Genomic DNA, 17,064 nt, shown 5'->3' on the forward strand with positions numbered 1-17,064 from the left:
AGTGTTCCTGATACCAGTAGCTTACATGCCTCCTCCCTGTTTCCAGCTATTGCACTAGAATTACAGAATCACAGAAGAGCTGAGGTTGGAAAGCACCTCACGACTCAAAGCAGGGACAGCCAGAGCAGGTTGCCAAGGACCAGCTCTAGGTGGCTTTTGAAGGTCTCCAAGGAGGGAGACTCTAGATCCCCATAACCTCTCTGGCAAACCTGTGCCAGTGGCTGTTCACCCTTAAGTGTAAAAAAATATATAAATAAGTTTTTTTATTATGTTAAATTAATTTTCATGCATTTCATTTTGTGTCCATTGCCTCTTTTTCTTCCCCTGGGCACCAATGAGAAAAGCCTAGTTCCACCTGTCCCTCGTCAGAAGCTGCTCAAGCCTTCTTTTCTGCAGCCTGAACAGTTCCAGCTCCTGAAGCCTTTCCTCATATGTCTAGTTCCTTAGAGACCTTTATAGCCCTTCTCTGGACTCACTTCAGTGTGTGTCTGTGTCTCTTTCTTGTACTGGGGGGCCCAGCACCGGACCCAGCACTCCAGGTGTGTCTCACCAGGGCTGAGCAGAGGAGAAGGATCACCCCCCTTGACCTGCTGGCAATGCTCTGCCTCATGCAGATAAGGAGGCTGTTGGTCTTCCATGCTGCAAGGGCAAACGTCTCCTCGCTGTTCCTTCTTTCCATGTGGATGCTGAAGACCTGCAGAAGTAGCTGCAAACAGGCCAGAGTGGACAGTCAGTGCCTTATCCACTCCCACAGCCAAGGTGTCTTTCAGTAGTGAGAAATTCACTTAGTGAACCACTTCTCTTTTATTTCTACAAAGAACTACATCACAACTAACTATAAGCATTTTCTAAGACACAGCTGCTTATTCAGCAGTGCTGATAAGAAAATTTCCTTTGGAACAGGCTGTTGATGCAATGTTATGTATCCTATAAATTGTCTTTACCTTCCAAACCCCAACTTTTTTTGACTCTGTCTCTTACGAGGGTCTATGCCACAGTACCATCTAGTGGCAGGCGTTGATATGACCTTACCCATCACCAAAAAAAAAAAAAAAAGCCCTTAACTATTGACAATTCTTGGCAATCTCAGTAGAGAGATAATAGGAAACATCTTCTGCCTGGAAATAGCACCATGTGGGATAGTGAGAAAAGAACTCACCTTGTCAGTGAGTGAGATGAGTTAGAGAGCCATGACGATCAAATTACCTATCCGGTAGACTTCATAAGCACAATTACTAATAACTTTTCCTCAAGATGACCTGTTAAGATTTTTCTTTGCTGATCTGAAAGATACCCCAAAATAAGTGAATCTAACACTAGACAAAGATATGAGGAACATCTCTGAGATTTCTTGTCACAGGACAACTTGGGGGGCTTGCTTTCTCCTGAGATGCAAAGCCAGTAATACTTCTGACATACTCATATTTAGAAACAGCTCTGTTAGAGCACTCATATATCTGATACTCATCTTAGGCATCTGGCTATTGCTGTTTAGGTAACTTCCTTTACAGGATCATCAACTTAGAATAAATGCTAGACAGTATGTTTACACTGAGCTCAAATTATATGTGTTTTCAGTTAACTTATGTATTGAATGAGAACACAGATGATTTTGATAACCAAAAGTATAATAGCAATGTAGTGTAACATCACTTGAGTACAAATTTCTTGTATTGACTAGACTCTTAAAATAGCATCTTCATACCTAGAGTGCCATTCTAGGATCAGACTGCAAAGCTTTCATGAAATTCTGCAGCAATTCCTTACATGTTATTAAGTGTTCAAATAAAATAATTTTAAAAGACAAGAAAACAAAACAAGCAATTAATTGGTATTTAAATCTGTAACCTAAGAACTATTCCTCAGGCAAACTGCTGTCCATGCAAACAATAGTTATTGTAAGGCATTATTTGAGGAGTCTCCCTCCTTGGAGATCTTCAAAATCTGCCTGGACATGGTCCTGGGCAGCCTGCTCTGGGTGTCCCTGCTCGAGCAGGGGTGGGACCAGATGGACTCAGAGATCCCTTCCAGCTTCACCCATTCTGTGACTCAGTGATTGTCATGAAGCTGTTCAAATAAGTAACACAGATTTTATTCCTCCATTTTCTAAAACACATTAGTGAAAAGGCTTTCTGTATCAAACCTACTGAAAGTGAAAAATAAAAAGTTCTGTTGCTTTTTAAGCATCTTACATAAAGGTCATGAGAATTAGAAACAAAAAATTCAGACTTTCAAGAGAGGCATTCCGTGAAGTACATCAATTGAGTTCTGCTATAAGCAATTTCAGTGGCTAAAACGAAACGAGGACACAGGAAGCAGCACTGAGCTATGAGGCCTCACACACAGTAGTCCATGAGCTGAGGTGAAGGAGGATAAAACTGGCTGAGTTTCCAAGAAAGTTATTTACACATGACGAAGTCAAGCACAGTCATGATGTTCTACCCCTCAGAGGAGAATGTAGCTTAAGGACTTATAGAGGGTGAGTTTATTTTGTCAGCTGTGACTCAGACTTTGTCTTCAGACTCTTCTACGCACCTAGTTTCTCATTCACAGCTTTTGTTTTCAAACGATTAAAAAATGTAAAAATTAAAAGGATTTAAATATAAATGTAAAACTTCACATGAGGATTTCTAGCCCTAATTAAGCCTGCATATTTTTAGGATGGTAACCAGTACTATGTATATTTTATGGAAACCCACTTTTGTTGCTGAAAGATGCTACATCAGTTTAAGAGGTCGTATAATGAATCATAAGTGATCCTTTTGAGCATAGTTCATTTTTTTCCCTCCAGCTCTAACAATTATATAGCTGTTTTGGGAGAAATTGCTGCTCTTCTGAACACTGTTCTCTGAAAGCTGAAATAAAGAAATAGGAGGGAACGGCTGCTTTGCATGATCGGTTCTGTTTGTACTTGGCATAACTTGCATAACTTCCCTTCCACAGCAGTTTTTAGATTTCAATGAAAATCTAAAAATATTCTGGAAAAAATCTTAAATCAACCTTAGCACTACAGCAATTTGAGGTATTCTATCATAACCATAGGTCACTCACTTGATAAAATTAGCATGCATGCCATTAACCAGGAAATCCACTCATTTACTTTTCTGTTTCTGAAACCTTTGACTGGGAATTCAGTATCCAATGTTAACACTTACAGGCTGTGAAAAGAATGACAAGAAGTATTTTTCGTCTTTTGTAAACTACAGAGAATTTGAGAACAACTAAAATGTGCTTCTTGTTTCTGAGAAGTAGTTTATCTCAAGTAACAACAACAAAAAAAGACTAGAGTTTGACTCTTCAACAAATGTGTCTTCTGTTTGGGAACATAGCGTGCCCTGTGACAGTAGACTTGTTGTTAACTTGCTAAGTGCACCAAACAGCTTTTCTTCTGACAGATGACAGCACCAATACTTGACAAACACTTGACTGCTATGAAGTGTAAAAGGAGGAAACTGCTTCCTTTTAAATACAAGAGAAATAAATTTGTAATATGTATGTGTATTTTTTTAAGCAATATTACAGCAGAATCTTCATTATTTTCAAAGATTTTGTATTTACTCGATGAAGGCTTCTTCACTTTGCATTTTGTAACTTTGATTCCTAATGGTAACAATTTGCATTTACTTAAGATAAGCCTCTATTTCAAGTCTTCAAAAAAGGGTGCTTGCAAAGCGGTAATTTGTGTTTTCTGAGATCTCTCTATTTTAGGCTTACAAGTTCCTTTACCTTTGAAACTGAAAAGCAGCGGGCTAGTAGGAACACTAGTGAGACCACTAAGGCTTTTCTGATGTTTTTATTTCTTATGTTTCCTGACTCATATTTCTGACTGGCCTGTGTTTCTGATACAGGTGCACTTTGGCGCTCATAAATATTCCACAGTTCTGTCTTTTACTACCAAAAATATCATCCCTCTTACTTAGTAGCTGTAGCTACCTAAAGTATCTTTCATTTAGATTACAACATTGTGTAGAAAGAAAGCACATCATACAATGTTTACAGAAAATAAATATCAAAGAACACTTGATAAATAATCTCATTTTCCTCCTTAGGTCACCTGGGAGACTTCCCAAACATCAGGATTATGTCTAGAGTCCTGAGAATGAAATCAGTGAATCAGTCAAAATAGATATAAAACCTACTGCTCAATAAACTGTAACCATATGATCTGGAAAACATACAGGTCTAATTTTTTTCTGTGATGATAATATCATTAAAAATTTACTAGATTTCAAGCTGCCAGACTATCTTGAAATTTACTTCACTCAGCTTTTCGTCCTGTGCTAAAAAATGACAAATCAAAGAATGAAATTAAAAAGCATCTAAGAAGAGACAGATTTTTCTATTTGTAACATGAACCAGTCAAGATGAGCTCCCAAAGGACTTCTGTCCAGATAAAAATATAATTCAGGGATTTAGCCATAGCTAAGCATTAGAATCATAGAATGGTTTGGGTTGGAAGGGGACTAACAAGCTAGAGCAGTAAGAAACAAAAAACAAACAAACAAAACTAGAAACCTTCCTCCTCATCCACCCTCTTCCACCTCCTCCCCCTGAGCAGCGCAGGGGAACAGGGATTGGGGCTGCGGTCAGTCCATGGCGCTTCATCTCCACTGCTCCTTCACGGTCCCTCCCTGCCCCTGCTCCCCGTGGGGTCCCTCCCACGGGATGCCGTCCTTCCCGAACTGAGCCTGGGGGGCTGCCCACAGGCCGCAGCTCTTCCAGAACTGCTCCCACACGGCTCCGTACCACGGGGTCCATCCCCCAGGAGCAAACTGCTCCAGCACGGGTCCCCCACGGGCGGCAGCTCCCCCCAGACCCCTGCTCCTGCGTGGGCTCCTCTCCACGGGCTGCAGCTCCGGCCCGGGGCCTGCTCCTGCGGGGGCTCTCCATGGGCCGCAGCCTCCTCCAGGCCACATCCACCTGCTCCACCGGGGGCTCCTCCACGGGCTGCAGCGTGGAGATCTGCTCCGTGTGGGACCCGTGGGCTGCAGGGGGACAGCCTGCTCCACCAGGGGCCTCTCCACGGGCCGCAGGGGAACTTGTGCTGCGTGCCTGGAGCACCTCCTGCCCTCCTGCTGCACTCACCTTGGGGGCTGCAGGGCTGCTTCTCACTCCTCAGTCTCCCAGCTGCATTTTTTTTCCCTTCCTTCAATCTGCTCTCCCAGAGGCCCAACCAACATCACTCATGGCTCGGCTCAGGCCAGCAGTGGGTCCCTTTGGGGCCGTCTGAAACTGGCCCTTATCTAACATTGGGCAGCTTCTGGATTCTTCTCACAGAGGCCACCCCTGCTGCCCTCCACTACCAAAACCTTGCCACATGACCCAATGCAACATCCACCAGCTTTTTTATGTTCTCTTCCCCTATCCACCAATGCTGTAACCCCATTGCAGAAGGCCACCAGATTTGTCAAGCATAATCTGCCTTTAGTGAAGCCATGTTGGCTGTCACCAGTCACGTCCTTATTTTCTATGTGCCTTAACGGGGTTTCCAGGAGGATCTGCTCTGTGATCTTGCCAGGCATAGAGGTGTGACTGACTGGCCTGTAATTCCACAGGTTTTCCTTTTTTTCACCATTTAAACAGTGGGGGTTATGTTTACGCTTTTTTTCCAGTCTGTTCGGAACTTCACTGGAGTGCCCCAGCTTCTCAAATATGATGGACAATGGCTTAGCAGCTGGTTGTGGTTTAACCCAGCAGGCAGCCCAGCACCACACAGTCACATTTCCTCCCCCGCCAGTGGGATGGGGGAGAGAATTGGGAGGGGGGGAAAAAAAAAAAAAAAAAAAAAAAGTAAAACCTCATGGGCTGAGATAAAGACAGTTTAATAGGCCAGAAAAAGAATTGGATGATGATGACAATAGGATGTACAAAGCAAGGGATACACAATGCAAATGCTCGCCACCTGCTGGCCGATGCCCATCCCATCCCGGAGCAGTGGTCCCCCCCACCCCTGCCAGCCACACCATATTAATTGTTTAGCATGACACCACACGGTGTGGGACATCCCTTTGGCCAGTTCAGATCAGCTCCTGGCTGTGTCCCCTCCCAGCTCCCTGTGCACCCCCAGGTACCTCGCTGGCAGGGCAGCACCAGGAGCTGAACAGTCCTTGGCCTGTGTGAGCCTTGCTCTGCAACAACTATCATATCAGTGTGTTATCAATATTATTTTCATCCTAAATCCAAAACACAACACCATGGCAGCTACTAGGAGGAAAATTGACTCTATCCTAGCCAAAACCAGGACACAACTTAATCCGCCAGTTCCCTCGAATGCATCTCACCAGGTCCTGTGAACTTGTGCACTTATTCTTCATATTCAAATGTATAAAGGAAGAAATTATCTGAAAAGTTGCAAGGAAATCTATTCTGTTGTTAGATTGGATTAAATTTTAGAAATGTATGTGCACTTGTAACAAATTATTTTAGAACATCTTTTTATTTGGAGGAGAATTAAATAGGCAACAAATTAATTGATCTTCAATTAGGAGACAGAAGACGAAGTTTAAGGGAAAAACAATAGAACAGAGAGAGACTTTCTTTGGGAAGCTAACCTGGAGATGCAGCCAACTCTTTCACTGCCTTCCTTCTCCCTCCCTCAAACCACTAGTGAAAAATAGCATGCGAGTGAAATACAGTTTTAATTTAAATGCTACATTAAAAAAAAAAATACAAAATCAGTAGTGTCAGAGCCAAGACATATATTTTGTTTTCCAAGCAAAATAAAAAAGTGTTTTCATGTTATTGCCTTCCAAAAACATCTTCATGAGATCATTTGGTAGCTGCAGTTAAAAATTACACACCTTCTTATGTTGAGACTTTCTTCAGGGGTCTTTCACATCACACACCAAGAGCATGATTATATCCCTCTGTTAATCACCTAACAACTGAGTGAAAACCTCTTTTGATCATTGAAGGAATTGTTTGTCTAAATTGCGCATTTATGTGCACATTCTTACTGGAACTTAGTATGGTTTCAAAAAATGCTTTTTTCAGTAACTCCTAGATAACACCCATGATGATAGTCTAACTGAGTCTGTAACTTCACACAAAGTTTATGAAACTTCTATTATTTACTACCAACACAAAAAATAGGATTAGAAGTAAAACACCATTAAAACAGAATGAAATATTTATTCTCATTTTTATATTCAAGTAAAACATTCAATTTTAATTAGAACAGGTAAGTTTTATCATATGCTTTTATTAAATGAGGTTTAAGAATTATTACAGGTAGGTAAGAATAATAACAGTTCAGAAAGTATTATAAAAAAAAAGATCAAAAAATACACTGGCTTCGCATTTATATACAATATTTATGGGACTGCACTGGGAAAAACAGTGCAGATTACAACAAATCTGAGAAAGAAATACATTGCATTACAGTCTAAAGAAATAACCCAAATTAACAGTTTGCTTACTAGTGCTGTTTTAACATTTACAATATCTCACAAAGATACAATGAAGTTCCATTCAAGTAGAGTTAATTTTAGATAGTGTTTTAAAAAAAAAAAGTTTATAAACCATTGCTTTAAAAATCTATAAGCAATGAAACTGAAGGATTTTTTTTTAAACATGAATAACTGAAATGTTTAAATGATTCTTAACTTCAAGAGCTAATTTAATGCAGTCTCAGATTACTGATTTTTTAAGAATAAAGCAGCTCCACATTGAATCCACTGGTCTTGGTTTCCTCCACAAGGTACATCAATATTTGTCACCACACGGTCTCTCTCCATGCTAGTGTAGACTGGTAAAGTTATACATTCCTCCGGAGAATATGGACCGTATGCATCCTGTCAATAAACCAGTACTTAGTTATCACTTAGAGAACAAAATATGAGAAAAGAGTAATTTTCAGTGATGTGGTATCCAAAGCTGGATCCTAAGATAAAGTCTAGACAGCAGCCTTTGATACACAACTCTTGGTCCAGGCTACAAAGGAGAAGGATTACTAACAAAGCGGAGACTAGAAAATTCACTAGACTACTCCATATCTAAGCCTCTTAAGTTTTCTCTCCAGTTCATTAAACTGAAAACAGAAGAATGTATCTAATAGGACTGATCTTTTAAATTGCATATCAAAATCTTCATTCAGCAAAAAAAAACAAAACAACAATAAAACCATGTCATTAGCTTCTGCAAACCAGGGACAAGGGAACAGTTTCCAGAGGGTAGAAGCCCCTCGGGAGCACCAGTGCTGTACTGCTGAGGCAGGCTGGAGTCCTGGGGCACCAGTGATCTTGGCAAGCCCTGCTGCTCCTCCTGCAATGCAGCCCCAGGTGTGATCTGCACCTCAGCTACTTGCAAGTGGGATACTTCAGGAGCTGCACCAAAAAAATCTTAACCCAGTCTTCCCGAACTACCTTCTGTGTTTAACAATGATTTTTAAAAACAATTAATCCAAATAAAAAGAAATTATCGTCTGATACAGAGCTACTGTACCTTACATCAGAGCCTCAGAGGGAAACTAAAAGTATTAACCATGATTCAGTCAGACAAGGACTTTAAATAAAAATAAAAAGCTCAAATTCCCCAATCCTTTCCATATACTTTTTGCTCTTCAAGACACAGATGCATGTGTAAAAAATTTCTCTCTCTTTTTTTTTTTTTTTTTAGTTCCGTTCATACCAACACTGATCACAGTTGCAGCTGGGGTTCTTTGGCACTTCTGGGAAACAGGTTGTTTCCATTAAGTGCCTAAGCAGGAAATTTTCAAGTTAAATTTAAGCATTCAGATTTGAACATTTTGGCTGAGTTCATTTATAATTTTGTATCCTCCTGTGCATGTACTTTACTACTGCACAGTATTAATAGTACTGCTGCTACAGAGACTACAATTATGCTGTAAACACTACGTTGGGAAGGACATCAGTTGGAGCCACAGCGTTACCTCTCAGTCTGTACCCTGATGCTGCACTCTTGAGAACAATTACAGTTCCTCTCCACTTTCTGTACTACAAAGTGTGTGCACTTTGGACGTAATTTCCTCCTTGGGCTTTGCACAGGTCATTGTACCTTTGCATGATTACAGAACTGAGTTCAAAGACTGATTAGACTTCCTACAGCATGTAACTCAGGTTTCAACCCATCATGTACTTATTTTATATAAGTAATTGAGGGTTTCATTCAATTCATATATATTAAGCATGTTTTCCTCCACACGCAAGATTTCCCTTCTTGTCAACAGGAAATTGTCAAAATGTTTTCAAGAATCGAGCAATAAAGCAGCTCGATGTGTCAGAAAGGAATTTGAAATAAAAAAAGAGTTGTTTTTTTAATGCAAATTACATCAAATGCAAGTTAGTTAAGCACCATTATTAGAAAATAAGTGGAAACAGAAAAAGGAGACATGCAAACAACTGTTTCAAGCACTTTGCCCTGCATGTTAAGTGTTAAGCCATTTCTGAAGAGTTTTGTTGTTCCTTTTGAAAATCAAGTTCCCTTGTCTTTTGAACACTAGTGTTTAAAACCTTACCACATTTATCCCTTGGTTAACACTACAGAGGAAGAGAAAATACTGGGAAATTTGAGAGGAAAATGTCAGCCAGAGAATGGTCTTTAAGTACAGCCAAAGCTGGGAAGCCCAAAGTTGGCAAGTTTGCTTTCCAAGACTTCTTTTTAACACCCTTTTTGTGTTGAAATAGCTGTTCACATGCTTTTCTCAATTCCACTGATGTTTTACAGAATCACATTATTTGAGGGTTAAAGCCATTCTGTGAAAGGCTTTATGAACCACAAATCCATAAGTCCTTCCTTACATGCACTCCAAAAATTTTCTTTGTCTAGCCTGCCTCACACATAGTTTTATCCTACTTAGTCCATTACAGCTTGGGATCTATCCATGAATTAAAACCAGAAAAGGCCTTCACAATTTAATAAGTACTATGTTATTGCTTAAAATACTCCATTTTTAACATTTTAGCATTTTGAGCCTTTTTATGGGGAGGTATCTCAGACAAATTCTGCAGACTGCTTTTTTTTTTTTTTTTTCCAGACAGTTCACTTTATATTAGTTTGATGGAAAATGACCTGAAAGCATTGCTTTACAAATACATAGATTTTTGCTCACCAGATTTCATAAGAGATATTTTTGGGGAAAAACTCATAAGATAGCATGTTCTACTTCATACACTCTTCTCCTGTGGAGAGGATAATGAGATCAGGGGAAGTGCAGAATGACGTCCCAGTTCTACCTTTCTGTTTGAAAGCATGATGTTTGATCATGGTCAATTCCTACAGCGAAGCCTATAGCAAAACAACTAAAGGGCATAGAAAATCAGAAATACTTTTCTTAGAGATACATTGTATTTAAAATCTGGGCAGTTGGCAAGTATTGGCTTGTGTTGTAAAATAAATACATTTTTTTTCCAACACAAAAACTTCAGCTGCTATTCTTTTCAAGTACGAAGTACATTGGAAGCAGCTTCATTATCTGATTACTGATCTCACTTGTATGTCTTTACAGGCAGATCTCTGCTAATGTCACATAATACCTTTGAAGTCTAAAGAATATTGACTTTTATTCAGAAAAACACTTTAGGAATCTGTTCTATCTCTAACAGAAGCTAAACACTTTTCAAAAAAAAAAGGGTTACTTATAATCCTCATCTTCAGTGAGCATAAGATAGACATTTGCTGTTACCACTTAAAACAAAGCATATTGCCATCTTTTCCCTCCCATAACTGAGTCAGGTGGTTGGTTTTTGTGTGTGTGTGTGTGTGTTTTTGTTTCTGTTTTTTTAAACATCCAGTATCTTCTTTGCCATCAAAGCTGGAAGCAGTAATGCAGACATTGGCTAGTATCTAGTTGTGCGTTCTAGGTCTAAATCTTGAGTGTTATACTTCTAATGTTGTGCTATAATGGAATGCCATGTTTACAGTGCTGGAAATAACAGTGAGAACAAAAAAAATTGTTGGGATACAGTGGTGTGATAGCAATGGAGCTCCCTGCATATCTATCACAAGATACTATAAATCTCATAATCACCATCATTTTTTTACAATTACTAAGCTAATTCTAACTGAAAAGTCAACTACTGGAGTCCAGTGAGCTTTTTTGTTTAACATTCTCCTAACCAAACCGAACCTTCTCATCCAGTGAGATTCATACTTTATGATGGAATGAGCTTCCTGAGATGCCCGTCTTTTTCTGAGACCAAACAAGGGCCTAAGGTAACTAAATCGTATGGGCAAGTAACTTTTAGATAGCTGTGTGGGTGAGGGAGCCCTGGCACAGGCTGCCCAGAGAGGCTGTGGGGTTTGGAGATCTTTGGAGATCTCCAAAAGCCGCCTGGACGTGGTCCTGGGCAGCCTGCTCTGGGTGTCCCTGCTTGAGCAGGGGTGGGACCAGATGACCTCCAGAGGTCCCTTCCTACCTCAACCGTTCTGTGATTCTGTAAATATAGATGAGATGAATTCTACAACAAGTTTTCTTTTAAGAATGTAAGTATATGAATTTGCAATGCTACATATCCTTGAAGAAGTTCTACATAACTTTTTCCTTTATTTGTTGAAGACTGCTATTATAATTAGAGAGTAGAAGCAGTAACAATTTTTACTGTTTGGATTGCTTAATTTTCATCTTACATAGTCCTGCGAGTGTTTGCATTTTTTAAATCAGTGTAAATAGGGGACAGGCTTTCTTTGGTTACAGATCACATTATGTTCTCTGACTCTTTATTGCTGTTATGTTTTAGTACAATGTTTAAAATTTAAAGAAAATACACTCTACCAATAAATACTCTCCCAAACTCATGTATACATTTAGTAAACACACTTTTGAAAATTGTAAAAAATTTTAAAAAGACAAGAAAAAAGTATGACTGAAATAAAGCCTTTGTTTTAATCTGCACAATAAAAACTAAAAAATATTGACAAAGTGGTAATAAGTTCTTGTTTTATATAAAAGAAGTAACTTTTTACTATTAAATATACAGATCTTTATTCTAAGATGAGGGAAAAAAAACAGGTCATAAATGTCATACTAAAAAGCTACTACACAGAGAAAAGCAAATTATGGGTCTTGAAAGTTTAGAGCTTTTAATAATTTAGTACCTGTGGAATCCAGGCCATGTAACAAGGGAGAACAGATGACACACTGGGAGAATCATGCAGATTTTCTGAAAGTCGATTTCCATCAAAACTGCAGCCTTCCATTTGTAAGCCACTGATCTGCCATGGAAATATGAAATATTGAAACATATATAAAAGACTTGAAACGTTAGTAATGATTACACCATGCTTCAATAAACAACAATCCTTTTTACTGTGACCAAATTTTTAAATAACAGGAAGGCAATTATTGTAATGTCATGTGTGAGAATAGGAAACATGATTTAAAGGTTCAATCTGCATCATGCTTCGGCGTGAACTTCCTCTGATTTGATTCACATTCTTTGAAATGCTAGAGAAAAATACCTGTAAATGTCATCACTTATGAAACTGCAGTTGCCTGGCAGTAGATTAATGGAAATATGATAGCAACAGCCAAGTCCACAATTATTACCATGTTAAGAATAAGAAAAGAACAATCACTGAAATAAGCATGACTTCCTGCTTGGAAGTCTGAGCATAGCTTTCAGAGAATGCAATGAACTATTACACAGTTTTGCAGAGGGAAATAAATAATTTTCAAATAATATGAGAGAAAATGTTATTTAATACAATTCAAGAGTTCTTACTTACAGTATTAATTGGAAAAAAAAAGAAATAATTAAGAACCACATATTTATATAAGTAACTGTGCAATGCTTTAAATGTAACATGTTTTAAAGTGTTTACTTTTAATAAATGAGTACTTTCAGACTCTGAACTAATTCTCCTTTTTTTTTTAACAAGTCTTGAATAAATTAATGACAATGATATCTATTTTGGATATCTTAAAAATAAAAAAAAATAAAAATAAATCATTATCTGTTCATCATTTTATTTTGCTAGTACAAATAATAATAGTTTGCCAGTATAAATAATAGTAATAATCGGTTTGGCCTGCTAAAGTGGTAACTTCAATTTTAGTAATAATAAAATTTAACTCAGTAATAACTTTTATGCAGCTTTTCAAAAGGCTAAATCTAAAACTGGAGCAGATGTCTAATGGAACCTACAAACTGAAAATTGCTTGTCTGTTGTAATATCATATTAAGGTCCTGTATTAAAAAAAAAAAAAAAAAGAAGCAGGCTTTCACCAAATACAAGGATCATGAAGTGGTGCAGGAACTAGGACATACAGTGCTGCTGGAAACTGGATGAGTCACTGTATAACCAAAACAACAGACAAGAAATGGAGAAAACTATCATTTTCTAATCCATTTTCCCCTGCTAGAAATTTCTAGAAGTGTACATGGCACAGATGTGTGATGTTACAATGAAAGCCAGTAGTAGACAAGATGCAATGGAAATACTTTACTTAGGTAACTACGGTATTCTAAAATTATTTATTAGACAAAAAAGTTGCAGTTAAACAGTAATACAATGAGTGTTAACTGTCATGCTTCAAAGGCAACGTCTTCCTCCCAAGTGATGGATGTTGTTTTTTGTTTTATGTTAATACTCTACTAACTGTACAGTAGCTAAGCATACATTCTGCAATTTTAATAAATAATTATTCTCTTGATCGTAGATAGACTAATGCAGTCTTTACTTCAGAAACTTGCTTCTTTAAACTTGTGTTCTAGCTCTGGGCCGAGGGCTCTTCCTTACAATGTACAGGATATATACATATACACATTCTAACATTTGCAATTGCATTTAAAAAAGCAATAGGAAAAAAAAGCTTTGTTTGGTCCTTGGACAAGATAGTGACTGCAGTAACATCCTTTGAAATAACCTGTGCTACATACAGAATAAGACTCACAGTAAAGCTTTCAAAACTGTGGCAAACCTGACTCATAAGAATCACAAGAGGTAAGCCCACAGTAGTATGACTTTTTCTCTATTCTCATTAACTTCTATGATTGTTATAACAAGGCCTCACTGAAATGAATTCAATTTTTCAGACATTCAGTTTAGAACTGCAAAAACACTTTTTCCTCCCTTCAACTCTCTTGTCGAAAGCTTAAGATCTTTTCTTCGTTGTGAAAGCGCGACTCTCCTCCTGACTTCTCCTGCCAAGTTTCTTGTGACCTTTCCTTTGAATCTTCCCTAAGATTTTCAGGTCTGTCACTTTCAAGGTACAGTGTTAACATATGGTATTTTGTACCATTTCCTTTCAAACTCAAAATCTCTCCACACAGAGAGGCTGGAAAAAGCTGCCTTTATCTAGTAAGAAAAAGCAGTTTGGGTGTCAATAGTCTTTAATGATAGCCTATGTACATTCCAGTACAACCTCTTCTGTGTTGCAAGGACAAAGAACATGAAGAAAAACATTATAAAGGCATAAAAGGAACAATATTGTACTAACGATTATACCGAGATTTGCCACAGACTTCTTCCTACTGCTCCCTGTTGTTAACCTCGATACCTAAGGCCTCACTTTATCATATGCACAAGTCCTAGACTACACTTTATCTCACTACACTTCTGATTGACTGCTTTCAAAGCACTTATTTATCCCTATCATAAACGTATTAGAAAGATTCATCTCTCATGTTTTTCTTTCTGCCCTTCATGCATTCTGCAGGAAGTTTGGTTATGGAGGTTAGTTTGATAAATATGTGTGTTTGGCAAAGTTATTGAGGGAAGAATGGTCTGATGAAGAGGTTTTACAATTTATTGTTAGCGTGTTCAAAGGTCTGGCCATCCTGAACATCTCTGAAAGACATTTCTATAGAATTGGGTCGCCTATTGAAAAATCTCTTTCTACAGCACACGTTTCTTCTCTTGATATTGGCAGTTCCTTTGACATTGCAGTTACGTAAAATAACATCGCTTGATCTCCTGGAAAGTTTCAACCAATCATAGAAACTCCTTTGAAGTTGAAGACCAAAACTTTGACTTTGATTCAATATTAAAAGCTATCGGAAAGAAAAAATACTGGAACAATGCATTTTCAAATACTGGTTGGCTGAGTACACCCATAGCCACGTTCCCTTTTCTACGATAAATGGTATAGAAAAACTACAACTACTAGTACATGGATTTCACAGTATCTACAATTAGCATGTGTAGTATTTTTGCAGTCCACCTTGCAGTAATGGCTAGAGTTGACCATGATTTTAAAAGTTTTAATTCTCAAAAAGATAACGCAATTGGCATTTTGCAATTATTAGTGCTAGTTTAGTTTTGAATCAAGCAGTTACATGATACAGATAATTCTTTAAAATACATTTGTAGAAAGTGTGCTGATATAAAGTTTCAAAAACTTCAAATTCCACACAATTATTTTTTTCCTTCCTATTTAATGCCACAATTTCCCATGAAATTATACAGACTACTGCAGAGTTCAGGAAGTCATATTTTTACTCCATTACCTCTACAGGCTTCTATCATGAATTTCCTGATATTCCAGATGGAGGTATACTGTAAAAAAAGACCTCTCAGGATGCCCTTTAATAGTATTTCTGACAATTGCTAAGAGCACAGCTTTGATATTAATGCTGATGTTATGTATTTGAATATGATATTCTCAGAACACATTTTTGTTTTTCATTATTTATATTAATCCATATCCGAGCTCATAGCATTTACTACCCAGAAAGTCTCTTACCATGTTTCTTCTTTTCTTTCTTTTTTTTTCACAATGACAGAAAATGAGATTCTAGTATCAAAAGGAATGAATACCTGCTTTTGTACGATAGAGCAATCAGTGCACACAGAAAATAAAAGAGGTATTTGCACATCAATTATACTGGAACAGATATACATTCTCAGTACCTTTTGTTAAAGTAACCCTAAGTGATGTTGAAGAAGGTGTAATTTTATGCAGATGATTCTAAATCAAATATTCAGCACATCCTACTAGGAGGGATCTACTCTGCATCATACCACTAAACTATCATCTGAATTAACACTGATACATTAAGATCAGGTTTGATATGATAGTCTAGCAGACTACTAGAGCAGTTAGAAACTAAAAGCAAACTAAAAACACCTTCTCCCCGTCTACCCTTGGGGAATGGGGAATGGGGGCTGCGGTCAGTCCATGGTGCTTCGTCTCTGCCGCTCCTTCATGGTCACTCTCTGCCCCTGCTCCACGGGATGCCATCCTTCCTGAATTGAGCCTGCAGGGGCTGCCCACAGGCTGCAGCTCTTCAAGAACTGCTCCCACACGGCTCCATACCACGGGGTCCATCCCCCAGGAGCAAACTGCTCCAGCACGGGTCCCCCACGGGCGGCAGCTCCCCCCAGACCCCCTGCTCCTGCGTGGGCTCCTCTCCACGGGCTGCAGCTCCGGCCCGGGGCCTGCTCCTGCGGGGGCTCTCCATGGGCCGCAGCCTCCTCCAGGCCACATCCACCTGCTCCACCGGGGGCTCCTCCACGGGCTGCAGCGTGGAGATCTGCTCCGTGTGGGACCCATGAGCTGCAGGGGGACAGCCTGCTCCACCAGGGGCCTCTCCACGGGCCGCAGGGGAACTTGTGCTGCGTGCCTGGAGCACCTCCTGCCCTCCTGCTGCACTCACCTTGGGGGCTGCAGGGCTGCTTCTCTCTCAGTTCTCACCCCTCTCTCCCAGCTGCTGTAGCACAGCAGATTTCCCCTTCCTTCAATCTGCTCTCCCAGAGGCCCAACCAGCGTCACTCATGGCTCTGCTCTGGCCAGCAGTGGGTCCCTTTTGGAGCCGTCTGGAGCTGGCTCTGATCTGACCTGGGGCAGCTGCTGGGCTCTGCACACAGGCCACCCTTGAAGCCCCCCTGCTACCAAAACCTTGTCATGTAAGCCTAATACAACAGATCATTGTGAGATTTCTACCTTCTTTTCCTTATTAAGACAAATTTCAGGCCATAAAAAAACTTTTATAATTGAAGACAAGAAAAGTCTATAGTTCCCTGTGTCTTCCTTTTTTCCCTTTTAAAAAAGGGGGTGTTCCCCTTTTCCAGTCAGCAGGAATTTCACCAAACTGCCATGACTTTTCATATATCGTGGATAGTGGCTTGGCAACTACACCCACCAGTTCCTTTAGGACCCACAGA

At 39.2% G+C, this 17,064-nt stretch overlaps 1 protein-coding gene across 2 annotated transcripts in view; it reads right to left on the minus strand.

Annotated features, from left to right (window-relative positions):
• Positions 1-6,344: 6,344 nt before the first annotated feature.
• Positions 6,345-17,064, minus strand: part of DYNC2H1 (dynein cytoplasmic 2 heavy chain 1) — a 165,880-nt gene continuing 155,160 nt past the window's right edge. The window contains exons 88-89 of one of the 2 annotated variants that reach the window (XM_048078168.2): positions 12,055-12,171; positions 6,345-7,793 (exon numbers count right to left, since the gene is read on the minus strand). In XM_048078168.2, coding sequence (XP_047934125.2) covers positions 7,635-7,793; positions 12,055-12,171 — 276 coding nt within the window. In that variant the 3' untranslated portion in view covers positions 6,345-7,634. The remainder of the gene's footprint in view (positions 7,794-12,054; positions 12,172-17,064) is intronic. The other variant, XM_013178117.3, reaches the window with a different exon arrangement.

Source organism: Anser cygnoides, chromosome 1 (assembly GCF_040182565.1).
Source record: "Anser cygnoides isolate HZ-2024a breed goose chromosome 1, Taihu_goose_T2T_genome, whole genome shotgun sequence".
Lineage (NCBI taxonomy): Eukaryota > Metazoa > Chordata > Aves > Anseriformes > Anatidae > Anser > Anser cygnoides.